The sequence below is a fragment of the Salmo salar genome, chromosome 13 (assembly GCF_965601325.2).
Source record: "Salmo salar chromosome 13, fSalSal1, whole genome shotgun sequence".
In the NCBI taxonomy this organism is placed as follows: Eukaryota; Metazoa; Chordata; class Actinopteri; order Salmoniformes; family Salmonidae; genus Salmo; species Salmo salar.
The window spans coordinates 11,858,032-11,885,808 of NC_138303.1; the positions used below are offsets into that span (position 1 = coordinate 11,858,032).

A 27,777-nucleotide genomic window follows, 5' to 3' on the forward strand; every position below is an offset into this window, starting at 1 on the left:
GAGGGGAGGAAGAGGAGGAGGGGAGAGCAGCGGTGTAGAGGGGAGGGAGAGCAGTGGTGTAGAGGGGAGGGAGAGGAGGAGGGGAGAGCAGTGGTGTAGAAGGGAGAGGAGAGCAGGAGGGGAGAGCAGTGGTGTAGAGGGGAGGGGAGAAGAGAACAGAGCTCCACTCATTCCTCTGCTGTGCTTCTTGTGTCTTAACTTCTGAATCAAGATGTGTTCATTCACAGCTGATGAGCTGCCACAGTAGCTATATTTAATTGACATTCACATCATTACATTCATATTAAGCCTTTCTCAGCACAAATCAATACAGTTTAATAAACAGCAGGAAGATGAACCTTATCATTTGATAATTGGAACATCTGGAACCCTTTTAAGTCACATTTTCATGTTGTTTTATCCAGGCTGAATCACTTCCGGCTGTGATTGGGAGTCCCATAGGGCGGCACACAATTGGCCCAGCGTCTTCCGGGTTTGGCCCGGGGTAGGCCGTCATTGTAAATAAGAATTTGTTCTTGACTTGCCTAGTTAAATAAAGATTTTTTTTTAAATAATGCAAAAAAAAATTTGGTTCATAAGCCATCTTTGTACATTGTAAAATGTAAAACATTTAATAACGTGACATTGATTAACCTCACAGTCAGTGTTGTATTTTGCACATTTTGTGATGAGAATCGTATCAATTATCAGTTCCTTTCCAATTTCACAATGTCATAAAGACCCACTGTTCTGTTAACGTAAGTTGAAGCTTAGTGTCTTCAGATTAGTTTGTTATTAAAATGTCTCATTATCAAAGAGACTTAGGCCTAGATTCAATCAGATCAAGCGTTAACTGGCGATAACCGAAAACCCGTATACCTGACGTTTTGGCTGTGTCGGAGGTGTAATTACGTTAGAGCTGTCAAATCGGTGAGCAGCTGCTCTTAATCATTGTCACAAAGCCACACCCCTCCCATTCACGTTAGAAGTTCAGAATGAGAAAGTCTAGGCTATATAGATGATGCTCAAATTGAAAATCATTATACAAAAGAATGAGGATTTCTATCAGCCTAGATTACATCGAACATTCGAAATTGTAAACAAGGCTACATAGGATTCCGTGCAGCCAATGGCAATGTCCGCTTTAGATATAATGCCAGGAGCAGCTTGTGGACTTGACAGCTCTAAAGCAGTTTCATCTCCGACACCTCCATAACAACCACTATACGGATGACGGCTAAAGCAGATCTGATTGAATAGTGCCCTTACATTATTGCAATTTTTTCATTGCCCTTTTTTAGCGTATAAAACCCAAATATTCCTTTTTCAGTGTTTTTACAGTATAAACCCTAATACTCCTTTTTCAGTGTTTTTACAGTATAAACCCTAATACTCCTTTTCAGTGTTTTTACAGTATAAACCCTAATACTATTTTTCAGTGTCTTTACCGTATAAACTTTAATACTCATTTTCAATGGTTTTACCATATAAACCCTAATAGAGTACCACAGAATGAGTCATAATACCCATAAAACCAAACGGTCAAAGAGGGAAATGATTCCAATCGGTTTTCCACAATACATTTTTTTCCATAGGGGATTTATAAAACACTTAAAATAAGGGATGTTTTTTGTAGGCTTACCCTGGCGTGACGTTTTGATAACCATATAAATCTCTCTAGGACAAGGTGAAATTGATCAATATATTTGCCTGTTTTCACCACCCCAAAATTAAATGCTAATTAGTTGCTAGTGTGGCTATCATAAAGAACTAAAAATGCCATGTTGATCTGGATGAGACTGCTGAATCGAGGCAAAGGTAAGAATCTCTGGATTAACTATGAATCAATCAATCAAATGTATTTATAAAGCACTTTTTACATCAGCTGATGTCACAAAGTGCTATACAGAAACCCAGCCTAAAACCCCAAACACCAAGCAATGCAGATGTAGAAGCATGGTGGCTAAGAAAAACTCCCTAGAAAGGCAGTAACCTAGGAAGAAACCTAGAGAGGAACCAGGCTCTGAGGGGTATCCTCTGCATATCCTCTTCTGGCTGTGCCGGATTGAGAAATATAACAGTACATGGCCAAGATGTTCAAACATTCATAGATAACCAGCAGGGTCAATGTTAGCTAAATGTGGTAATTAATAAATTGGCTACATTTCTTTAAATGGACAATTCTGTTAATTGTCTTATGCAAGTTTTAAACTGACACAATACCTGTTAGCAAAGGTGTCAGCTAGAGATGATGTGCAGGGATTTCTACTTTGATGCTAACTGGCATTTTCGAATCTGAGAGTAAATAGAGGCGAATATATTGATAAAAGTCACTTTGTCTGAGAGAGATTTACATGGTTATCAAACCGTCACGCCAGGGCAAGCATACATGAAACACAGCCCTTATTTGAAGTGTTTCTAAAGTCCCCTATGGGAAAAATGAATGGTGGAAAAACGATTGGAACCATTTACCTGTTTGACCGCTAGGTATTATGGGTATTATGACACCTCCACCGTGGGGCTATATACTCCTTTTCAATGTTTTTACCGTATAAACCCTAATACTCCTTTTCAATGTTTTTTCCTCCGCCTAAAACTCAAATACACCTCCGCCTGTTAAAATGTGATTTCACTGTCTGTAAGATATCTTTACAAGTCCTGCAAGTTGCCAAACTCTGCTCCTGAATCCTTCCATTCAGTAGGTATCATGCCACACTCCATTCAAAAAAAGTGTACACACACATCCAATGACTTTCAGGTGCAAGGTACAAAAAGTAAACTGGTTAAACTTTTCTTTCATCATGTCACACTCATCCATTGGTAGCTAGCTATACATTCAGAATGACTATGAGGATGCCTCTGACTCCTGTTAAAAAATCTCTATTCATCTCCCAAGACATAGAAACTCATAGGGTTTCAGACACATCAATGTAGAAACGCCCTTTTGTTCTGGGGTTAGTTAGATATTGTTGAGCTCCATTGGGGGTTTCTGCTGTGTTGGGTCATCATTGTGAGACTGTAGCCGTTGGGGCTTGGCCTCCTGCATCTGCTCTAGTGAAGGCTGCTGCCCTTCTTGCGGTGGCGATAGAGCTGGCTGTGAGTCTCTGTTCGGATTAGGATTCCCGTTCCCGTTTCCATTGCCATTCTGGTTCTCTTGCCTATCCTTCTCACTAGGCTGGTTCAAAATGGCAGGTACGTCCTTACAACAGAAGTACTGCTTCCAGATCTTCAGGAAAGCGTCTCGGAACTTCTTTATGCGGAAGGCGTAGACGATGGGGTTGACGGCTGAGTTGCCGTGCGTGAGTAATATAGCGATGTAGATCAGGAACAGGGGTTTGTCGCAGGTCGGACAGAACAACGTGATACAGTTGATGATGTGGAGGGGAAGCCAGCTGATGGCGAACAGGAAGAGGACCAGGGCCAGCGACTTGGCCAGTTTGAGTTCCTTGTTGTAGTACTTGTTGGGATCGGTGTGGTTGGTGGTGCAAGCCTGTAAGAATAAAGATTACCTTTAATAATGTATTATTGTAATTAACAAATAATAATTTATATAGCTTTTATAGGGGATCCATTTTCCCCTAGATAGATCATCTAGTGGCCTAGGTTCTAGTCTGTTTCTGTTTTTGCCAACTCATCTTTATTTAACCAGGTAGGCCAGTTGAGAACAAGTTCTCATATACAACTGCGACCTGACCAAGATAAAGCAAAGCAGTGCGACAAAAACAACAACACAGAGTTACACATAAACAAACGTAGTCAATAACACAAAATAAAATAAAAATAGAAAAATCTATGTACAGTGTGTGCAAATGTAGAAGTAGGGAGGTAGGCAATAAATAGGCCCTAGAGGTGAAAATAATTACAATTTAGCATTAATACTGGAGTTCAGATGATGATGTGCAATTGAGATACTGGGGTGCAAAATAGCAAGAGGGTAAGTAATACTATGGGGATGTGGTAGTCGGGTGTGACTTATGAGACTTGTTTGGTCTCCTGTTTGGCATGACAATGAGTGACAAGGAATTGGCAAGATATCACAAACAGAGGTGGGGCGAGGCTACATAGATGGGAGGAGGTGGTGGTGGTCACCTCACCTTCTTGTTGAGTTGCTTGTGGATCATGTAGAAGATCTCTGTGTAAATGACCAGCATGAGGAGTAAAGGAGGCAGGACCTGTAGTGGAAAATAGTCCAGTCCTGGTTAACTCCAGTACCATGTTTTACCCATGCACTAGTTGAGCTACAGAGCTAATAAACAACAATGTATGTATCCCTGAAATGCTTTAGTTCATTCAACAAACATCAGACGCCCTGACTTCAAGTCTTATGAACATAAGATACACTACATAAAGAGAGATGTTATAATACCCAGCTGATATACTACATAAAGAGAGATGTTATAATACCCAGCTGATATACTACATAAAGAGAGATGTTATAATACCCAGCTGATATACTACATAAAGAGAGATGTTATAATACCCAGCTGATATACTACATAAAGAGAGATGTTATAATACCCAGCTGATATACTACATATAGAGAGATGTTATAATACCCAGCTGATATACTACATAAAGAGAGATGTTATAATACCCAGCTGATATACTACATAAAGAGAGATGTTATAATACTCAGCTGATATTCTACATAAAGAGAGATGTTATAATACCCAGCTGATATACTACATAAAGAGAGATGTTATAATACCCAGCTGATATACTACATAAAGAGAGATGTTATAATACCCAGCTGATATTCTACATAAAGAGAGATGTTATAATACCCAGCTGATATACTACATAAAGAGAGATGTTATAATACCCAGCTGATATACTACATAAAGAGAGATGTTATATTACCCAGCTGATATACTACATAAACAGAGATGTTATATTACCCAGCTGATATACTACATATAGAGAGATGTTATAATACCCAGATTATATACTACATATAGAGAGATGTTATAATACCCAGCCGAAGAAGTTGAAGTAGACCATATAGTCCATGCTGATTACGTTCTCAAACTGACAGGTGATGATGAGATCCTCGTTCAGGGAACTGTTCTGCTGTAGCCTGTAGGGAGGAAGAGAAAGGGGGGGATAGAGAGGGGGTTAACAGCAGACTTGTATATTTCCTCAATGAAAACAATGTACTGAGCAAATGTCAAATTGGCTTTTTACCAAACTACCGTACGTCAGACCACGTATTCACCCTGCACACCTTAAATGATAAACAAACAAAGCAAAACAAAGGCAACGTCTTCTCATGCTTTGTTGGTTTCAAAAAAGCCTTTGACTCAATTTGGCATGAAGGTCTGCTATACAAATTTATGGAAAGTGGTGTTGGGGAAAAACATACGACACTATAAAATCCATGTACACAAACAACAAGTGTGCAGTTAAAATGGGCAAAAAACACACACATTTCTTTCCACAGGGCCGTGGGGTGAGACAGGGATGCAGCTTAAGCCCCACCCTCTTCAACATATATATCAACAAATTTGCGAAGGCACTAGAACAGTCTGCAGCACCCGGCCTCACCCTACTAGAATCTGAAGTCAAATGTCTACTGTTTGCTGATGATCTGGTGCTTCTGTCCCCAAGTAAGGAGGGCCTACAGCAGCACCTAGATCTTCTGCACAAATTCTGCCAAACCTGGGCCTTTACTGTAAATCTCAGTAAGACAAAAATAATGGTGTTCCAAAAAAGGTCCAGTCGCCAGGACCACAAATACAAATTCCATCTAGACACCGTTGCCCTAGAGCAAACAAAAAAATCTATACATACCTCGGCCTATACATCAGCGCCACAGATAACTTCCACAAAGCTGTGAACGAGCTGAGAGACAAGACAAGAAGGGCCTTCTATGCCATCAAAAGGAACATCAAATTCGACATACCAATTAGGATTTGGCAAAAAATACTTGAATCAGTTATAGAACACATTGCCCTTTATGGTTGTGAGGTCTGGGGTCCGCTCACCAACCAAGAATTCACAAAATGGGACAAACACCAAATTGAGACTCTGCATGTAGAATTCTGCTAAAATATCCTCTGTGTACAATGTAAAACACCAAATAATGCATGCAGAGCAGAATTAGCCGATACCCGCTAATTATCAAAATCCAGAAAAGAGCGGTTAAATTCTACAACCACCTAAAAGGAAGCGATTTCCAAACCTTCCATAACAAAGCCATCACCTACAGAGAGATGAACCTGGAGAAGAGTTCCCTAAGCAAGCTGCTCCAGACCCCACAGAGCCCCAGGACAGCAACATAATTAGAACCAACCAAATCATGAGACAACAAAAAGATCATTACTTGACACATTGGAAAGAATTAACTTTTTTTTTTAGCAAACTAGAATGCTACTTGGCCCTAAACAGAGAGTACACAGTGGCAGAATACCTGACCACTGTGACTGACCCAGACTTAGGGAAAGCTTTGACTATGTACAGACTCAGTGAGCATAGCCTTGTATGACAATATTAGAGACACATATTTCCCTCAGATTACACAGATCCACAAAGAATTCGAAAACAAACCAATTTTGATAAACTCCCATATCTACTGGGTGAAATACCACAGTGTACCATCACAGCAGCAAGATGTGTGACCTGTTGCCACAAGAAAAGGGCAACCAGTGAATAACAAACATCATTGTAAATATAACCCATATTTATGTTTATTTATTTTCCTTTTTGTACTTTCACTATTTGCACATTGTTACAACACTATATATACATAATATGACGTTTGAAATGTCTTTATTATTTTGGAACTGTAATGTTTACTGTTAATTTTTATTGTTTATTTCACTTTTGTTTATTATCTATTTCACTTGCTTTGGCAATGTTAACATATGTTTCCCATGCCAATAAAGCCCTTGAATTGAATTGAGAGGGTACGGGGGAGGGGGGAGAGCGAGATAGAGAGAGGTGTTATTTACTTTGAATTGGGTAGATTATAGATACATAGTATCAATAGCAGAACTAGAATAGGTGAATTATTTATAAATACATGATTGAAAGGAAAATTGGGGAGCCTGAAACGGCAACCCTATGGGGCCCTGTTCAAAAGTAGTGCACTATATAGGGAATAGGAAGCCATTTCGGACACAACCAATGTCACATCGCAATTAGCAAACAACACACAACTAATTTAAAATACATAGCTATCTACCTCCAGAGGTTGTTCCAGCCCAGCATGGGGGTCAAGCCCACAATGAAGGCCACAGTCCAACACACCACCACCGCCACGGCCGCTCGCTGCTTTGTCACCACACGCTTATAGCTGTAGAGATAGAGAGAAACCAGGCGGTTAGGGAGTTAGTCACCTATACCATAACACAAGGAGTTAGTCACCTGTACCATAACACATGGAGTTAGTCACCTATACCATAACACAAGGAGTTAGTCACCTATACCATAACAGAAGGAGTTAGTCACCTATACCATAACACAAGGAGTTAGTCACCTATACCATAACACAAGGAGTTAGTCACCTATACCATAACACAAGGAGTTGGTTCACCACACACTTATAGCTTCAAGAAAAAGTGAGATTCACAAAAAACGTTTGTGAGAATCTCACTTGATCTTAAAAAAAGGTTTTTAAACATTGACAATAAAAGTACAATGTTAACTTTGTTTCTGTAACTCCCTGCACCACAAACAAGAAAAGCATGGTAGTGTACGTGCTAACCCCTTTTTAAAAACAGCTTTTCAACATAAAGAAAACTACAAAATGTAGAACTATACTCATGATATGCCTTCTCTTTCATCCCTCCTCCCTCCAACCTGTGCAATCTTTTTATTTACACACACACACACACACACACACACACACACACACACACACGCACACACACACACACACTCTAGTGTAGATAACGCACATAGCTCCCATAACAGCCTGACGGTTTAATAACAACAGAAATGGTTTCTTATCAAACGTACAAAATGATTCACACCGCCTATTGTTTCCTCTTGCGTTACTCTGTCCATGTGCATATCATGTAGATTAGTGAGAGGTGGTGGGAGTGGCATTTCAACTACCCTCTCTTAAGCTATATAGGCCTGTGTGTATTTTACAGGTTGGATTTAGATTGATGCATTATTAGGGTATATTACATGTATGATGATGATGATGACAACTGTTTAATGATGAAACAAAATCCAGAAATTGATTTTAATCCAATATTGACACTAAATTGTCCAATGTGGACAGTTCCTTTTTCATATGGTCCAATAGGGACCATTTATTTTTTTCATATGGTCCAATAGGGACAGTTCCTTTTTCATATGGTCCAATAGGGACCATTTATTTTTTCATAGGGACAGTTCCTTTTTCATATGGTCCAATAGGGACCATTTATTTTTTCATATGGTCCAATGTGGACAGTTCCTTTTTCATATGGTCCAATAGGGACCATTTATTTTTTCATATGGTCCAATAGGGACAGTTCCTTTTTCATATGGTCCAATAGGGACCATTTATTTTTTCATATGGTCCAATAGGGACAGTTCCTTTTTTATACGGTCCTTTGGTCATACAGAACAACTACTGTGGAATCATTGATTGGTTTATAATGGGAAATAGTTGAATTATAGTACTGCCTCATTTGAAGTGTTATTTTCTGTAGAAGTGTTAAAAGTGTTGCGAAAGAGGCGATGACACGTATGAGCTAACTGATAACTTGAGAAGGTTTAATAATAGAAAAATACATCAAAGACAGTAAATAATGAGATTCAGCTATGCTACTGCCAGGAAGAGACAATCCTTTTCTCTCTCTCTATTTCTCTTTCTTTCTTTCTTTCTCTCTCTCTGTCTCTCATTGCCATGACAAATTCCCAATATCTCCCTAGCTCTTTCTCTCTTTCTGTCTCTCTCTCTCTCTCTGTCTCTTTCATTCTCATGACAAATTCCCAATCTCTCTCTCCTTCTTTCTTTCTTTCTTTCTTTCTTCTCTTTCTTTCTTTCTCTTCTCTTTCTTTCTTTCTTTCTTTCTTTCTTTCTTTCTTTCTTTCTTTCTTTCTTTCTTTCTTTCTTTCTTTCTTTCGCTCTCTCTCTGTCTCTCTCATTCTCATGATAAATTCCCAATCTCTCTCCAGCTCTCTCTCTGCAATGACAAATGAACCATTCCCAATCTATCTCACAAGTCAAAGTGGCTTCGTTAAAAAAGGATTCAAAGCAAGTATATCACCGTCTAACAATATTCTACAACAAATGTACCACATTCTCTCCTCCTCAGTCTCCCTCTGATTCTCCTCCGCAGCATAGCCCCAAGCTCCTCCTCAGTCTCCCTCTGCTTCTCCTCAGCAGCATAGCCCCATTCTCCTCCGCAGCCTCCCTCTGCTTCTCCTACGCAGCATAGCCCCAAGCTCCTCCTCAGCCTCCCTCTGCTTCTCCTCAGCAGCATAGCCCCATTCTCCTCCTCAGTCTCTCTCTGCTTCTCCTCCACAGCATAGCCCCAAGCTCCTCCTCAGTCTCCCTCTGCTTCTCCTCAGCAGCATAGCCCCATTCTCCTCCTCAGTCTCTCTCTGCTTCTCCTCCGCAGCATAGCCCCAAACCTTTTGTTTCACTCTGAACATGGCAGCTGTAGTAGGTGTGTCATTTATGTTACTGTCACAGACTCACTCAGTCCACTGTAACACAAACCAATATCCTCATCTTGCAAAAAAGAAAGCTGTCTCCCCAAAATACTGCAAAAACAAACAAAAAAGTATAACGCATAGATGCTCTTTTATTAATTAAATAAGCCGACGCGTTTTGGCCCCTCAACGGTATCCTCTATGGTATTCTCCTCTAATATCTTTCAGTAAGTCCCATAGAAAAAGGACAAATACTGTAAGTTGAACAGCAAAAAGCAGCACAGTGACAGCAGAGAAGAGTAAGACAGACAGAGATGTGATTTTCTCCACACAGTGACAGCAGAGAAGAAAGAGTAAGACAGACAGAGATGTGATTTTCTCCACACAGTGACAGCTTGTTAGTTTCTCATCCTTCCTTCAATGCATTCCTGAGGACAAAAAAAGCTAATTAGAGCTGCTTGTATCAGCTCTGCTATGGTAAGCTGTCAGTGTGTGTGTGTGTGTGTCTTCACATGTTTGCGTGCTTGCCTTACTGTGTGTGCGTGTGCGTGTGTGTTAAGCTGTCATGTCAATACCAGTATGTCAGAGGCCCTCCCTACTCCATGCCTACAGGGTATTGGCAGTGAGGATAGGATATAGGACATCCTAGTCAAATAAGAAACAGATAAATGAATGTCAGGAGAGGAAATGTGTGTGTGAGAGAGTGTGTGTGTGTGTATGTGTGTGTGTGAGTGAGTATAGCAGCTATAAGCAAGTACACACCTCCTTCTCCCCTTCCCCTCCACATCTCCTCCTCCCCATCCACACCTCCTCCTCCCCACTTCCTTCTCTTCCACTACCCCCTCTCCTTCTCCTCCTCCCCATCCACACCTCCTTCTCTTCCACCACCCCCTCTCCTTCTCCTCCTCCTTCCCCTCCACACCACCTCCTCCTCCCCCTCCACACCTCCTTCTCCTCTTCCCCCTCCACACCTCCTTCTCCTCCTCCCCCTCCACATCTCCTCCTCCCCATCCATACCTCCTCCTCCCCACTTCCTTCTCTTCCACCACCCCCTCTCCTTCTCCTCCTCCCCCTTCACACCTCCTCCTCCCCATCCACACCTCCTTCTCTTCCACCACCCCTTCTCCTTCTCCTCCTCCTTCCCCTCCACACCTCCTTCTCCTCTTCCCCCTCCACACCTCCTTCTCATCCTCCTCCCCCTCCACACCTCCTCCTCCTGCCCCTCCTTCTCATCCTCCTCCCCCTCCACAACTCCTTCTCCTCTTCCCCCTCCACACCTCCTTCTCCTCCTCATCACTACACCCTCTTCATTACATCCTCATCAGCCCCTCCTCCTCATCATCATTACACCCTCTTCATCACCTCCTTCTTCCCTTCATCCTCATATAACCGTTTTCTTACATCCTCATCATCCTCAGTAGTGCATTTTATCCACCTGCTAATATAGTAACCTATAACTGGATGGCACAGGAGAGAACAGGCTCATAATAATGTCTGGAACAGAGCAAATAGAATGGCATCAAACACATGGAAACCATGTGTTTGATATATTTGATACCATTCCACTAATTCCACTCCAGTCATTACCACGAGCTAGTTCTCCCCAATTAAGGTGCCACCAACCTCCTGTGTGATGGTCAGTGTACATAGAAGACACAATGAGCTGGTTGGGTTTACCTGGTTGGAATCTTGACCCTGAGATAGCGGTCAATCGCAATGGCCAGGAGGGCCAGGATGGAACTTTGCGTCAGTACCAGCACCGTGCACGCGACCATCAGGCAGCTGTAGAAGTGAGTTTGGAGTCCGATGCTGATAGTTATCGCCAAGGGGATGACGAGGGCTCCCACTGCGATATCCGCCAGGGCCAGAGAAACGATGAAACAGAATGTTGTGTCTCTCAACGACTTGTTAATTTTCACCGCCCAGACCACCATTACATTACCCAGGACGGAAAAAAAGGCAATCACCACCTCCATGCCGATGTAGAGCACCTGGGCTGGGGCGAGTGCTTCAGACATCCTTACAGCCTATTATAGTCCAAATGAGAGAACTAGGTATTATTCCAACAAAAGCACGCTTGGAAAGCCAACAAAATAATCAGTTGAGTAGGGTTACACTCCTATAGTGCAAATTGATTTGTGCGCTGTGCGCCCATTCAATGTCCGTTCTACAGTGGCCACATCACTTGGATTATTCCATTTTCACCATACTGAAGTTCTGATACACATCCAGTTTGTGAAGCGATTTAGCATCATATGGACACCCAGAAGCAGATCTAGGAATGAATGGCAGGCCTATTCTTTGACGGTGTAGTAGACTGGTAGTTCAGAGGTTATTGTGGTTGGTGCGTTGCCGCTCCTGTCCTCGTCCAAAACCCTGTTCCGCCGCTTAGCTGGATCCACCTGCGCTCGGGGAAGGGACCGTGCCGCCGAGTATTGTTTATTATTTACCCCCAGGTAGTCACTTCATCATCTTCGTCTTAACCTATTTTAGCTACAATTTCTCAGTTGCCAGTTTAAAAAAAATACCACTTCAAGAAGAAAAATCGTCTTGGAAAGTATTTAGTGGACGAAGTACGAACACTGAGCACACACTGGTTGAATCAACGTTGTTACAACCCAATGAAATTAATTTGAACCAACTTGGAATAGACGTTGAATTGACGTCTGTGCCCAGTGGGCAGAGGTTTCTTTCTCTCCATGCTGTGCTCTTTCCCGTTGTGCTTTGAGAGTCAAAGCAATGCGTGACCTAAAATAATTTTTTTTCGCGCTTGTCTCTCGCTCTTCTTTGTTTTGGTCCCACACGCTCTGATTTCTCCTTCTCTGTGTCATTATGCTATTACTCTGATTTGAACCTTCTCTGTTTCATGAATGTATTCTATGATTTCACTTTCCGGTTTCATTAGGCTATTCTCTGATTTCAAACTATTCTTTTGAAGCCAATGGTCATTGCCATAATTCCAACTCTGCCATTGCAGTTGCGTCCCTCTTGTTTCTTCCAATGTATCGAGAAATTAAGGAGAAAACGGTTGTACTGTGCTGCCGTGGCCGTCCCATAGATGTCTCTCTCTCTCTTTGTGCCAACGGGCGAATGGCGATTGAACTCACTCTTTGATTTATATAGTAGGTTTACTCCGAGGATATCCTAGACTATTTATTTGGGATTTAGTTATTCTCCCTCCCACCCCATACTGCCCCGGTGTCAATTCGATTGTGGAAACGTTACTCACAATCAACGGGTGTCTCAGGCATCGCCCGTTGATTACTCTGTTGTGACAAGGGTGTGAGTGGTTCAAATCAAATCCCTCTGAAAGGAGACTTCGAATAGGAGACAATGAACGAGAGAAAAATAAAAGAGGATGTTATGCAGTAGACTGCAGTCCAACTAAAATCAATCAAATTTGATTGGTCACATACACGTGGTTAGCAGATGTTATTGCGAGTGTAGCGAAATGCTTGTGCTTAATTCCGACAGTGCAGTAATATCTAATAATTCCACAACTACCTAATACATACAAATCTAAGTAAAGGAATGGAATAAGAATATATACATATAAATATATGGATGAGCAATGACCAAGCGGCATAGGCAAGATGCAATAGATGGTATAAAATACAGTATATACATATGAGATGAGTAATGCAAGACATGTAAACATTATTAAAGTGGCATTATTTAAGTGACTAGTGATCCATTTATTAAAGTGGCCAATGATTTAAAGTCTGTATGTAGGCAGCAGCCTTTCTTTGTTAGTGATGGCTGTTTAACATCAGCCTTGAGATAGATTACATTTTTCAGTCTCTCTTTCCCAGCTTTGATGCACCTGTACTGACCTTGCCTTCTGGATGGTAGCAGGGTGAACAGGCAGTGGCTCGGGTGGTTGTTCTCCTTGATGATCTTTTTGGCCCTCCTGTGACATCGGGTGCTGTAGGTGTCCTGGAGGGCAGGTAGTTTGCCCCCAGTGATGCATTGTGTAGATTGCACCACCTTCTGGAGAGCCCTGCGGGTGTGGACGGTGCAGTTGCAGTACCAGGCGGTGATACAGCCCGACAGGATGCTCTCAATTGTGCATCTGTAAAAGTTTGTGAGGGTTTTAGGTGCCAAGCCACATTTATTCAGCCTCCTGAGGTTAATGAGGCAGGCGCTGTTGCGGATTCTTCACCACTCTAACTGTGTGGGTGGACCATTTCAGTTTGTCCGTGATGTGTACGCTGAGGAACTTAAAATTTCCACCTTCTCCACTGCTGTCCTGTCAATGTGGATAGGGGGGTGCTCCCTCTGCTGCTTCCTGAAGTTCACGATTATCTCCTTTGTTTATTGACGTTGAGTGAGAGGTTGTTTTCCTGACACCACACTCCGAGTGCCCTCACCTCCTTCCTACAGGCTGTCTCGTCGTTGTTGGTCATCAAGCCAACTACTGTTGTGTCGTCTGCACACTTGACGATTGAGTTGGAGGTGTGCATGGCCACGCAGTCATGAGTGAACAGGGAATACAGGAGGGGGCTGAGCACGCACCCTTGTGGGGCCCCAGTGTTGAGGATCAGCAAAGTGGAGATGTTGTTTCCTACCTTCGTCATCTGGGGGCATCAGCCATTGTTAGAAGTCTGTAATAATAGCATTACTACTACTTATTGTTAGTTTGTTTCCTTTTTTTGGATCCCGATTAGCTCTTGTAGAGGCAGCAGTTACTCTTCCTGTGGTCCACTACAGTAGACAACTTTTATAACAGATGTGTTTAGATTTTATGACACTGTAAAGACAGTTATATTGATTTAATGGTCTTGAATTATCATTACAAATGCTTTTATGGATGCAATTAAATAAACTGTGTCCATCCTTAACCTTTAGAAATGATCAATTCAATTGAATCGAATGAAACTAAGTTAATTCCCTTATATACGTGATAGTCAGAAATCAACACTGATTTTAAAACGTGTCATTATCATTATAGACAAAATAAGTATATCCAGTGTAGGATCAATGGTCCCAGGATCAATTACTATTTAAGTATGCCTTCTCGCCCATGTCATGTTCCAAATGGCACTCTTTTCCTTAGTACACTACTTTAGGCTGTGGTCAAAAGTAGTGCACTAAATAGGGAACAGGTGTCACGCCCTGACCAGGTGAACTCGGGTATTTTGGGTCAGGGTGTGTCATGTTGGGTATTTTTCCTGGGTTTGTTTTCGATGTTTGCGTTATAGCCTTGTGTTTGCTCTGTGCGGTTTATTTCTATGTTGGGTTCTGTCGATTCCCAATCAGAGACAGCTGTCGCTAGTTGTCTCTGATTGGGATCACATTTAAGTTCCTCTTTCCCCCACGCTGTTTGTGGGGTGTTGTCTCTTTGTGTTAAGAGCAGTTAACGTATCGGCATTTTCTTGTTTTTGTGTACGTGTTTATTTCAAGTGTAAAGAATAAACATGTGTTCACTCCCAGCTGCGTTTTGGTCCGCTTCCTCATCACCCGACGACGATCGTTACAACAGGGTGCTATTTGGGATGAATCCCCAGTTTTCTGTCTGTGTTAGAGCAGTGTCTGTGGAACACTCAGCAGTGTGAGGTTTGGGCTCACCAGTGAGTGAGTGATGGCTCTTGTCCTGTCTCTGGTTCAAAGGTGGACAGAGAGAGAAAGAGAGCGAGAGAGACAGAGAGGGAGAGAGTAATGAAAAGAGAGAGAGAGAAAGAGCTACATTAAGAGGGAAAGAGGTCCCAGATGGTGTACTGTGCTCTGACACTCCCTTACATAACATGGACTAAGCAGGAGACAGGCGGGCAGGGAGCTAGAATTAGGGCAGGGAGTTAGATTAGGGCAGGGAGCTAGGTTAGGGCAGGGAGCTAGGTTAGTACAAGGAGCTAGGCTAGGGCAGGGAGCTAGATTAGTGAAGGGAGCTAGGCTAGGACAGGGAGCTAGTGAAGGGTGCTAGGCTAGGGCAGGCAACTAGGGCAGGGAGCTAGGCTAGGGCAGGGAGCTAAGACAGGGAGCTAGGGCAGAGAGCTAGGGAAGGGAGCTAGGCTAGGGCAGGGAGCTACGTCATGGTAGGGCAGATTGGCTGTAGCTGGAGGGGGTGAAAAGGATATGTGATACTTACAGAAACAAAAATAAAATAGTACTTTTTTTTTCTCCTGTTTTTTTTTGTTATCCCATTAGCTCTTGTATAGGCAGCAGCTACACTTCCTGGGGTCCACTACAGTAGACAACTTTTATAACAGCCGCATTTAGATTTTATGACACTAATAATGATATTTCCAGAATAAAATACATAACTGTAGAGACAATTATATTGATTTAATGGTCTTGAATTACCATTACAAATACCTTTATGGATGCAATTAAATAAACTGTGTCCATCCTTACCCTTTAGAAATGATCAATTATATTGAATCGAAGTTAATTTCCCTATATACGTGATAGTCAGAAATCAATACTGATTTTAAAACAGGTCGTTAACAGTATAGACAAAATAAGTGTGTCCAGTGTAGAATCAATGGTCCCAGGATCAATTACTATTTAAGTATGCCTTCTCGCCCAGGTCGTGCTCCAAATGGCTCTCTTTTCCTTAGTACACTACTTTAGAGTGTGGTCAAAAGTAGAGCACTAAATAGAGAACAGGGTGCTATTTGGGATGAATCCCCAGTTTTCTGTCTGTGGAACACTCAGCAATGTGAGGTTTGGGCTCACCAGTGAGTGAGTGATGGCTCTTGTCCTGTCTCAAAGAGAGAGAGAGAGAGAGAGAGAGAGAGAGAGAAGAGAGAGAGAGCGAGAGAGAGAGGTCCCAGATGGTGCACTGTGCTCTTACACTCACTTACATAACATGGACTAGGCAGGAGGCAGGCAGGCAGGCAGGCAGGCAGGCAGGCAGGCAGGCAGGCAGGCAGGCAGGCAGGCAGGCAGGCAGGCAGGCAGGCAGGCAGGCAGGCAGGCAGGCAGGCAGGCAGGCAGGCAGGCAGGGAGTGAGGCTAGGGCAAGGAGCATGGGCAGGGCAGGGAGCTAGGCTAGGGCAGATGTGCTATAGCTGGAGGAGAAGAGGATATGTGATACTTACAGAAACAAAATATGGCGGGAATATCATTTTTAGTTGCAAAACAGCTCCAACATGAGAAAACTTGGGCAAAAATTCAGTCAACTTCAAATATGTTTGCTCAAATTGTCTCATATTTTCATCCAACTGGAAATAATTATTTGGACCTGTTTCCTAAAGAAAGGCTGTGGAACTAGTTACACACACAATGCTTTTAACATTCAATGTTTTCAATTTGCATATTTGACATACAGTGCATTTGGAAAGTATTCAGACCCCTTCCCTTTTTCCACATTTTGTTACGTTACAGCCTTATTCTAAAATGGATCACTAATAAAAAAATCCTCATCAATCTACACACAATACCCATAATGACAAAGCAAAAACAGGTCCTTAGATATTTTTGCTAAAAATAATACTTATTTACACGAAATTGAGCTCAGGTGGATCCTGTTTCCATTGATCATCCTTGAGATGTTTCTACAACCTGATTGAAGTCCACCTGTGGTAAATTCAATTGATTGGACATGATTTGGAAAGGCACACACCTTTCTATATAAGGTCCCACAGTTGACATAATAATGGCGATGGAGGAGATCGCTGCTGTTTTACAATCCCCTTACCAATAGTGCTGTTGTCCGCGTTTTTTAGTTTGTTATTTGTGTAACACTCATTCCTTCGACGATAAACGCGAATCCGACCATCACCCTTGGTAAGACAAAACCCCGACTCGTCAGTGAAGAGCACTTTTTGCCAGTCCTGACTGGTCCAGCGACGGTGGGTTTGTGCCCATAGGCGACATTGTTGCCGGTGATGTCTGGTGAGGACCTGCCTTACAACAGGCCAACAAGCCCTCAGTCCAGCCTCTCTCAGCCTATTGCGGACAGTCTAAGCATTGATGGAGGGATTGTGCATTCCTGGTGTAACTCGGGCAGTTGTTGTTGCCATCCTCTACATGTCCCGCAGCTGTGATGTTCGGATGTACCGATCCTGTGCAGATGTTGTTACACGTGGTCTGCCACTGCGAGGATGATCAGCTGTCCATCCTGTCTCCCTGTAGCGCTATCTTAGGCATCTCACAGTACGGACATTGCAATTTATTGCCCTGGCCACACCTGCAGTCCTCATGCCTCCTTGCAGCATGCCTAAGGCACGTTCACGCAGATGAGCAGGAACCCTGGGCATCTTTCTTTTGTTGTTTTTCAGAGTCAGTAGAAAGGCCTCTTTAGTGTCCTAAGTTTTCATAACTGTGACCTTAATTGCCTACCGTCTGTAAGCTGTTAGTGTCTTAACGACCGTTCCACAGGTGCATGTTCATTAATTGTTTATGGTTCATTGAAAAAGCATGAGAAACAGTGTTTAAACCCTTTACAATGAAGATCTGTGAAGTTATTTTGATTTTTCCGAATTATCTTTGGAAGACAGGGTCCTGAAAAAGGGCCGTTTCCTTTTTTGCTGAGATTACCTCAACCAGAAGCCATGGATTACAGGCAACATCCGCACTGAGCTAAAGGGTAGAGCTGCTGCTTTCAAGGAGCGGGACTCTAACCCGGAAGCGTATAATAAATCCTGCTATACCCTCCAACGAACCATCAAACAAGCAAAGCGTCAATACAGGATCAAGATTGAATCTTACTACATTGGATCTGATGCTCGTTGGATGTGGCAGGGCTTGCAAACTATTACAGACTACAACAACCTCTCCCTCAATGAGATCAAGACAAAGGAGATGATTGTGGACTACAGGAAAAGGAGGACCGAGCACACCCACATTAACATCGATAGGGCTGTAGTGGAGCAGGTTGAGAGCTTCAAGTTCCTTGGTGTCCACATCACCAACAAACTATTATGGTCCAAACACACTAAGACAGTCGTGAAGAGGGCATGACAAAGCCTATTCCCCCTCAGGAGACTGAAAATATTTGGCATGGGTCCTCAGATCCTCAAAAGGTTCTACAGCTGCACCATCGAGAGCATCCTGACTGGTTGCATCACTGCCTGGCATGGCAACTGCTCAGCCTTCGACCACAAGGCACTGCAGAGGGTAGTGCATACGGCCCAGCACATCAATGGGACCAAGCTTCCTGCCATCCAGGACCGCTATACCAGGCAATGTCAGAGGAAGGCCCTAAAAATAGTCAAAGACTCCAGACACCCTAGTCATAGACTGTTCTCTCTGCTACTGCACAGCAAGCGGTACCGGAGTGCCAAGTCTAGGTCCAAAAGGCTTCTTTTTAGCAGCTTCTACCACCAAGCCATAATAGCCTTGAACAGCTAATAAATGGGCTACCCAAACCCCTCTTTTACGCTGCTGCTACTCTCTGTTTATTATCTATGCACAATCATCGTAACTCTACCTACATGTACATATTACCTCAATTACCTTCACTAACTGGTGCCCCCGCACATTCACATTACCCCCTGCATATAGCCTCGCTATTGTTATTTTACTGCTGCTGTTTAATTATTTGCTCCTTTTATTTTCAATTTTTTGCTTATCTATTTTTTACTTAACACTTATTTTTCTTAAAATGGCATTGTTAGTTAAGGGCTTGTAAGTAAGCATTTCACTATAAGGTCTACACCTGTTGTATTCGGCACATGTGACAAATACAATTTGATTTGATTTGATGTCAGTGCAAAAACCAAGCCATGAGGTCAAAGGAATTGTCCGTAGAGATCCGAGACTGGATTGTGTCAAGGCACAGATCTGGGGAAGGGTATCAAAACATTTCTATAGCATTGAAGGTCCCCAAGAACACAGTGGCCTCCATCATTCTTAAATGGAAGAAGTTTGGAACCACCAAGACTCTTCCTAGAGCTGGCCCACAAGCCAAACTGAGCCATCTGGGGAGAAGGGCCTTGGTCAGGGAGGTGACCAAGAACCCTATGGTCACTCTGCCAGAGCTCCAGAGCTCGTCTGTGGAGATGGGAGAACCTTCAAATGGACAACCATCACTGCATCACGTCTGGAGGAAACCTGGCACCATCCCTTTGGTGAAGCATGGTGGTGGCAGCTTCATGCTGTGGGGATGTTTTTCAGCGGCAGGGACTGGGAGACTAGTCAGGATTGAGGGAAAGATGAACGGAGAAAATTACAGAGAGATCCTTGGTGAAAACCTTCTACAGAGCGCTCAGCACCTCAGACTGGGGCGACAGTTCACTTTCCAACAGGACAATAACCCTATGCACACAGCCAAGACAACACAGGAGTGGCTTCGGGACAAGTCTCTGAATGTTTTTGAGTGGCCCAGCCAGAGCCCGGACTTGAACCCGATTGAACATCCTGAAAATAGCTACGCAGCAATGCTCCCCATCCAACCTGACAGAGCTTGAGAGGATCTGCAGAGAAGAATGGGAGAAACCCCCCAAATACAGGTGTGCCAAGCTTGTAGTGTCATACCCTGGAAGACTCGAGGCTGTAATCGCTGCCAAAGGTGCTTCAAAGTACTGAGTAAAGGGTCAGAATTTTTACGTAAATGTGATATATCAGAAATATTATTATTTTTTATACATTTGCTAAAATTTCTAAAAAACTGTTTTTGCTTTGTCATTATGGGTTATTGTGTGTAGATTGATGAGGGAAAAAACCTATGTAATCCATTTTAGAATAAGGCTGTAACATAACAAAATGTGGAAAAAGTCAAGGGGTCTTAATACTTTCCAAATATGATTATATAAAGCTTTTTAATTCATACCGTAATTATTACTCAACATGTCCTCACTTGGGATTTGAAGTCACAATCTTTTGGTTCACAGCATTCCAATCTTCCTGCTACGCCTCCATGTCTGTGTGAATAATTGATTTCACCTGTATTGTGTCGCTTTACACTTCAAAGTAAATCTCAGCTCTGTCAAAAGTACCCTCAAGAAAAACAATTTTATTGTTCATAAGGAGTAGCATTAAAACAAAGTAATATGACCCCACCAACATTACACAACTATACAGAAAAACCTAAACTTCCTTAAATAAGAAAAATAAAATCAATGATGAGAGGATAGTCAAGAGATGAGTGATATTTGACACAGGCGTGGTGGTGTAGCAGGAAGATTGGAATGCTGTGAACCAAAAGTTGGAACTAAGTTTGGTCTAACATTTTTTTGGTTTTGTTCAGGTAACAATTGGACCGAAAAGTTTAGTAAACAAAGAAAAGGCTGTGGTACCAGCTAATTCATAATAATTTGTTGAAACAACTACATTTGTGGGTGTTTATTATTATTTTAAATGTATTTTTACAGTGTATGACTGCCTTGTTAGTGGGCTGAGCTGAGTGGGGGAGAGGTGTGCGACTGCCTGCTTGGTTAGTGGGGGAAGGGGGAGGAAGTCTGTGACTACCTGCCTGCCTTCCAAATCAAATCAAATTTCAGGTGAGGGGTGAGTGTTTAATGCAGTCAGGTAGGAGTGTCTGCCTGCTTTGAGGGGTGAGAGAGGGGGAGGATAGGTAAACCAATAACTACAGGGGGGAAGGAACCACATGCTCATCTTTGTCAGACACTGATCACACATGTCAATCATCACAATGAAGGATGTTGGTGATACTGATTGTGCGTCCCAAATTGTACCCTATTCCGAATGAAATGCACTACTTTTGATCAGGGCCCTATGGTCAAAGTAGTGCACTACTTTTGATCAGGGCCCTATGGTTAAAGTAGTGCAATACTTTTGATCAGAGCCCTATGGTCAAAGTAGTGCACTACGGACACTGACAAACATTTATATCAGAATCTATCATATTTGATCTCCAGCACCTGCTCAAAACCATTTAATGTGTGTGTGTATGTGTGTGTGTGTATGTGTGTGTTCTCTTTTCCTACAGACTCACCTTTCTGTACATGTAATTCTGCACTGGTTGTTGCCTAAAGAACAGCATGTGATGCAATAATGGGATTGACCAGTGTTTAAATTTTTTTTTTTTTATTGTGATTACATAGTGCACTCCTATAATGTAATGTTTGTTATTACACAAGAACATTATGTGTTGCAGTTACGTTAAACTGTGACCTGCTGTTTTAAGCTAAATATCTAATCTTGTGTTTTACTGTTTTTGGAGCCGTCGAGTAATTGCTGGTGAGGTAGAATGATTGGTGGGGTTAGCTAGACAAACTCTAGCTGTCCTGGAATTTGCCCAAAGTGCACAATCAAACCTGTGCTTTCTGTTTTTTGAGGAGGACCACACAAAATGTTGGTTTCACCATTCTCTTTAACCACATGTCTTGTTTGTATTAACAACTCATCATATTCTTCCCTCTGTGTGTCCCAAACAACCGGACAGATCTCGCGAGCTTACATAAATTATTTACAGTCTGTTAATACGATGCTACCAAATGGCACTACATTCCCTATTTAGTGCACTACCCTCGGGTCAAAAGCAGTGCACTTTATAGGGAATAGGGTGCCATTTGGGACGCATATCTCTTTTGCAGCTTTACTGGGTCCCAGAGCTAGAGAATAGATGAACAGAGATGCTGTGCTCAACATGGCGTAAACAGAGCTCCTAATCAAATATATATTGTGTCTGTTTCTATGCTCCTAGGAGAGTAGAGAGAGGAATTCCATGGAGTATAGTCAGTGAAGATATCAAATACAGCCTCATACCTGTCATAGCTTTCATCCCAAATGGCACTCCATTCCCTACATAGTGAGCCCTGCTCTGGTGAAAAGGGGTGCACAATGTAGGGAATATGGTGCCATTTGGGACGCAGCCATAGTGTGTGAAGGAAATGAAGGAATAGTTTGCTATATAGGCACATTGGATGACATGTCAACATTCTCTCCATACTTTCTGATTGGTTAGATAGGCGGTATCGGATTGGTTAGATAGGCTATATCACAGAGGCAGTGGTACTGTATCTTGTTACATAGGCTGTATCTAATTGGTTAGATAGGCTGTATCTGATTGGTTAGATAGGCTATATCCCAGAGGTAGTGGTAATGTATCTGGTTAAATAGGCTGGATCTGATTGGTTAGACAGGATGTATCTGACTGGTTAGACAGGCTATATCACAGAGGCAGTGGTACTGTATCTTGTTACATAGGCTGTATCTGATTGGTTAGATAGGCTGTATCTGATTGGTTAGACAGGCTATATCACAGAGCCAGTGGTACTGTATCTTGTTACATAGGCTGTATCTGATTGGTTAGATAGGCAGTATCTGATTAGTTAGACAGTCTATATCCTAGAGGTAGTGGTAATGTTTCTGGTTAGATATGCTGTATCTGATTGGTTAGATAGGCTGTATCTGATTGGTTAGATAGGTGGAATCTGATTGGTTAGACAGGCTATATCCCAGAGGTAGTGGTAATGTATCTGGTTAGATAGGCTGTATCTGATTGGTTAGATAGGCTGTATCTGATTGGTTAGATAGGCTATATTATTATATCAAAACTAGTGCTCTATAGGAGATACAGTGCCATATGGAACATAGCCATAGAAGGCTCTATAGGGGATACGGTGCCATTTGGGACATAGCCATAGAAGGCTCTATAGGAGATACGGTGCCATATGGGACATAGCCATAAAGTAAAGTACACAATAAGGACAAATGGCAACAGAAATAATGTAGTTATTAGTATTTATTTAATATTAACAGCTGATTTTCCAGAGGAAAGGGAAAAACCACTAACCACTCTACGTTCCTGTAAAACAGCTGAGGTCTCGATGAACAACTCAGGTCTCGATGAACAGCTGAGGTCTCGATGAACAGCTGAGGTCTCGATAAACAGCTAAGGTCTCGATGAACAGCTCAGGTCTCGATGAACAGCTCAGGTCTCGATAAACAGCTCAGGTCTCGATGAACAGCTCAGGTCTCGATGAACAGCTCAGGTCTTGAGGAACAGCTCAGGTCTTGATGAACAGCTCAGGTCTTGATGAACAGCTGAGGTCTTGATGAACAGCTGAGGTCTCGATGAACAGCTGAGGTCTTGATGAACAGCTGAGGTCTTGATGAACAGCTCAGGTCTCGATGAACAGCTGAGGTCTTGATGAACACCTCAGGTCTTAATGAACAGCTGAGGTCTTGATGAACAGCTGAGGTCTTGATGAACAGCTGAGCGGTAGAATCAGGTGTGTTAATAAAATATGCCTGCATAACCCTGTGGCTGGTCAATAGCAATTTTGGTAACTCCTGATACAAACACGGTGACAAATGATAAACTGCTGAGAAACACATATAAATACTAGTCATTAGACAAGTACCATTTTTTTTTAAGAATACATATTTACAAATTTTACATTGGATAGGTGCTCTAAATCCTTCAGCTACAAATGTTCTAAACAATGATGTACACAGCTGTCCAATTCCAGTAAAAGAGCACACATTACCACAGTGATGAAAAAGTACCCAATTGTCCTACTTGAGTAAAAGTGAAAGTCACCCAGTAAAATACAACTTGAGTAAAAGTCTAAAAGTATTTGGTTTTAAATATACTTAAGTATTAAAAGTAAATGTAATCGCTAAAATATACTTAAGTATCAAAAGTAAAAGTATAAATAATTTCAAATTCCTTATATTAAGCAAACCAGACAGCATGATTTTCTTGTTTTAAACATTTACGGACAGCCATGGGCACACTTCAACACTCAGACATCATTTAACAAACTAAGAATTTGTGTTTAGTGAGTCTGCCATATCAGAGACAGTAGGGATGACCAGGGATGTTCTCTTGATAAGTGCGTGAATTAGACAATTTTACTGTCCTGCTAAGTATTCAAATGTAACTATTACTTTTGGGTGTCAAGGAAAATATATGGAGTAAAAAGTACATTCTTTTCTTTATGAATGTAGTGGAGTAAATGTAAAAGTTGTCCAAAATATAAATAGTAAAGTACAGATACCCCCAAAAAAATATTTATCACACACTTGGTGCTCCGATACTAGCTAAAGCAGCATCCCTCTCTGTTTGAACCTGGTGTCTGAGAAGGCTAAACTAGCTAGCTGCATTTGCTAGTTAAGTAAGTTAAAATAAAACATCTCTTTCTTGCTTCTCCTTAATTTTGGAAGAAATTAATTTGTTTATAACTGTTCAACTATTGTCTTTCTCTCTCTTTGAATCAACTACTCATCACATTTTATGCGCTGCAGTGCTAACTAGCTGTAGCTTATGCTTTCAGTACTATATTTAATCTCTGAACCTTTGATTAGGTAGACAACATGTCAGTTCATGCTGCAACAGCTCTGATAGGTTGGAGGACGTCCTCCGGAAGTTATCATAATTACTGTGTAAGTCTATGGAAGGTGGTGAGAACCAAGAGCCTGCTAGATTTTGTATAGAAGTTAATGTAACAAGAGGAGGACGGAAGCTAGCTATCCCCCGGCTACACCATGGTGCTACCCTACAGACTGCTGTTGAAGCTACTGTAGAGCTTCATTGCAAAACATTGTGTTTTGATCAATTATTTGTTGACGTGAATATATTTCATATAGTTTTATCTAAAAAGGATCACTTTTTTAATGTTTCACTATTTTCATTTTTCTTAAATTCACTGAGGAGGATGGTCCTCCCCTTTCTCCTCTGAGGAGCCTCCACTGGTGTGCATATGAATTAATAAGCATACGTCATTTGTCAGCTCCAGGTGAGCCAGCTTGACACATTTCTTCTCAAATGACAGAAAGTGGCACCTGTAAAGGAGAAACGTTTACAACCTGTGTAACTTATCGCATGCATTACTACCGTAGGGATGGTGTGCATCTGACAGATGAGGGCAACGACTTCTTCCTTGAGAGTTTAAGAGCTGGTCTCTCCACCGTTCTCTCCTCCGTAGCAGAAAGACACGCTCACTAGTGCTAGTACACGTCACACTCCCTGTCCCTTGCGACTCAACGATACCCAACAAACCCAAAGGCTCTTTTAAGAGACACCTGATAAATTACAATAAGCACACACTGTGCGTGCGTGTACACGTCGGTGTGTGTGTGTGTTTTGGGAAAGGGAGCGGGTGTCAAAAACATACATACATACATGAAAGAGAATGGTCAAAATATCCCTGAACCCAGGACCGTCAAATCCCAGGGCGGTGACGCTAACCGTTAAGCTACGAAATGGCAAAAGGGCTGTATTTTGAACGAGTTAAAACTTACTGTGTAAACTAAGATACTCAACAACTCTGCCATTTGACAAAGTCCCCCATTAAATGATTATTCTGCTATTTCAGAGTTTTTTTTACAATTTTAAAGCTCGAGACCCAAATGAGAAATGTAGTGTCCTCGAAACGACCGAGATTATATCAATTTGACACTCTACTTAAATGGACAGTCTGGTGATGACGGTGCACGTTCGTTCCAAAATGTTTTTTGTTAATTGCTCAGTACTGATTGAAAGTTTATTTCCCTTGCTTGGTAAAATAAAAAAAATAAAAAAAATCTAAATAAGTTGATGTATTTAAAAACAGTTATGTTTTATGATATAGCTAACCAAGTTAGCAAGCAATGATCATTATGATGCTGCTTCGTGTGCAACCTGCACCCTTGCTACTTTTAGCTTTTGGGAACACGTTGAAAAGTAACTTGACACTGTGTTGATCAGTCAGAGCAAATTTGGATTATAATTACAATAATAAAAAGCATTGATAGAGGAGGGAGTGGAATTAATTAATGAATAAGGTAAGGGCCAGAATTTGCTCTGGATCTTCTAACATCACTTGTCTGTTCTGGTGTGTGCATGTATTACAAATTAGCAGCGTGGCAGTTTTCCCCAAGTTCCCAAAGTTTGTTTTATCAAACTGGCTATAATAGCAGACAAAGACATTCACTAGCTTATTTGTTTGAGCTCTGGATGACTTCAACAATATGAAAAACTTTCCATAGCTAAATATACCAACCTAACTACCTTTCAATTTGCTTCTTATCCAACTGTGTAAGCTATGTAACTGTGTAAGCTATCTAGCTACAGCTGCTAACCTTCTACTAGCTAGCTGCTACTGTAGCAAAGCAAAGAGTTCCACCCACTCTGAGATTCGTCTGAAAAGATGTTAGCATTGTCCTAAATACTACCAAAGATAGTACATCGTTGATTTTTATTGGGCAGCAATGTGAATTTAATTAAACCTGTTGCCCCTACAAACGTATTCAGTCCAAATGGATGTAAGTCACCTTATGGATATTGTAGCCTCGTTTTAATCCAACATCTAGGTCAAAAATGTGAAAAATGGTGGTCTTGGTAACAGCCGGACGGATCATCACAACAAAGTTATTATACATAAAATTACATCATTACAAAATTATAGAGGCTACTCATGCTGGGACAGTGACGTGTACAAGCTGTCTAAACTCTTTTTATGAAGCTCAACTGAAGAACCAGTTGAGCTTTACACAGTGGGTACGTTTTAACTCATTCAAAAAGTGCCCTTTTTCCGTGACATTGGAATATCTCAATTACATCCTCCTCACGTCTTCTCTTCTCTCGACTTGCCTAATTCTCTAAACCCATTGGTGAGAAAAGCAGCGTGCCCTCCCTTCTGACCTTCTCCACCAATGTGTACAATGAAATGCTTGAAAAGGTACTGCTGAGATTTGAACTCAGGATCTCCTGTTTACTAGACAGGGACTTTAACCAACTAAGCCACAGCACCCATTGACTTGATGTATGTTGCGTAACTAACACCCACACCGATGTGAATCAAACCAGTCTCATTCATTTAACCCATTTCACTGTCTTGCAAAATCACGTCACAAAACAGATGTCATTTACCAATATTGGAATCGATATGGACACCTTCAATTGTCTAGCAACAGGATTTGTTAAGCTATGTTTTGGGAACCAAAGTGGGCCTGAGCATGTGAGAGGTGGGTAGCGAGATATCAGTAAATATTTGTAATCACATACTATTTCTTTTTAATTATGGTCATTCGAGGACAGTACATTTTACATTTGGGATTCGAGATGAATAACCTCAAGAACCTCTGACATGGATTCTTAAACTATGGTTTGGGACCCAAAGCGGTTATGAACATGTGATAGGTGGGTCGTGAGATATGCGTAAACATTCAGAATCATACACTATTTCTTTAGAATTTCGGTTGTTCGATGACACTACATTTCACATTTGGCTCTCGAGCTTAAAAATGGTAAAAATCCTCTGAAACAGCAGACGAATCAGTTAATGTAAGTATTTTACCTATCACGAGCTGTCGGACTTTGTCCAAAAGCAGAGTTCTTGAGTTTCTTCGCTCACACAATACATTTTTACTC

At 41.8% G+C, this 27,777-nt stretch overlaps 1 protein-coding gene and 1 non-coding gene across 2 annotated transcripts; both read right to left on the reverse strand.

Annotated features, from left to right (window-relative positions):
* Positions 1 to 215: 215 nt before the first annotated feature.
* Positions 216 to 12,740, reverse strand: LOC106566400 (adenosine receptor A1). The gene is made up of 5 exons (XM_014134388.3): positions 11,251 to 12,740; positions 7,163 to 7,273; positions 4,954 to 5,056; positions 4,074 to 4,151; positions 216 to 3,469 (listed from the first exon to the last, which is right to left on the reverse strand). Exons 1-5 carry the CDS (start codon positions 11,589 to 11,591, stop codon positions 2,939 to 2,941), a joined length of 1,164 nt encoding a protein of 387 aa, XP_013989863.2. The 5' UTR covers positions 11,592 to 12,740; the 3' UTR covers positions 216 to 2,938.
* Positions 12,741 to 27,083: 14,343 nt separating this feature from the next.
* On the reverse strand, positions 27,084 to 27,157 carry trnat-agu (transfer RNA threonine (anticodon AGU)). Its single transcript has one exon. It is a non-coding gene; the product is annotated as a tRNA-Thr (tRNA).
* Between the last annotated feature and the right edge of the window lie 620 nt (positions 27,158 to 27,777).

What these genes read in the sequence shown, in the direction of transcription:
- LOC106566400 (XM_014134388.3), bottom strand. Translation starts at nt 11,591, where the DNA reads ATGTCTGAAGCACTCGCCCCAGCCCAGGTGCTCTACATCGGCATGGAG. An exon ending in GGCTGGAACAACCTCTGGAG is followed by an intron (nt 5,057 to 7,162) that starts GTAGATAGCTAT and finishes TCCTCCCTACAG; the next exon opens with GCTACAGCAGAACAGTTCCC. An exon ending in ACTTCAACTTCTTCGGCTGG is followed by an intron (nt 4,152 to 4,953) that starts GTATTATAACAT and finishes TTTCCACTACAG; the next exon opens with GTCCTGCCTCCTTTACTCCT.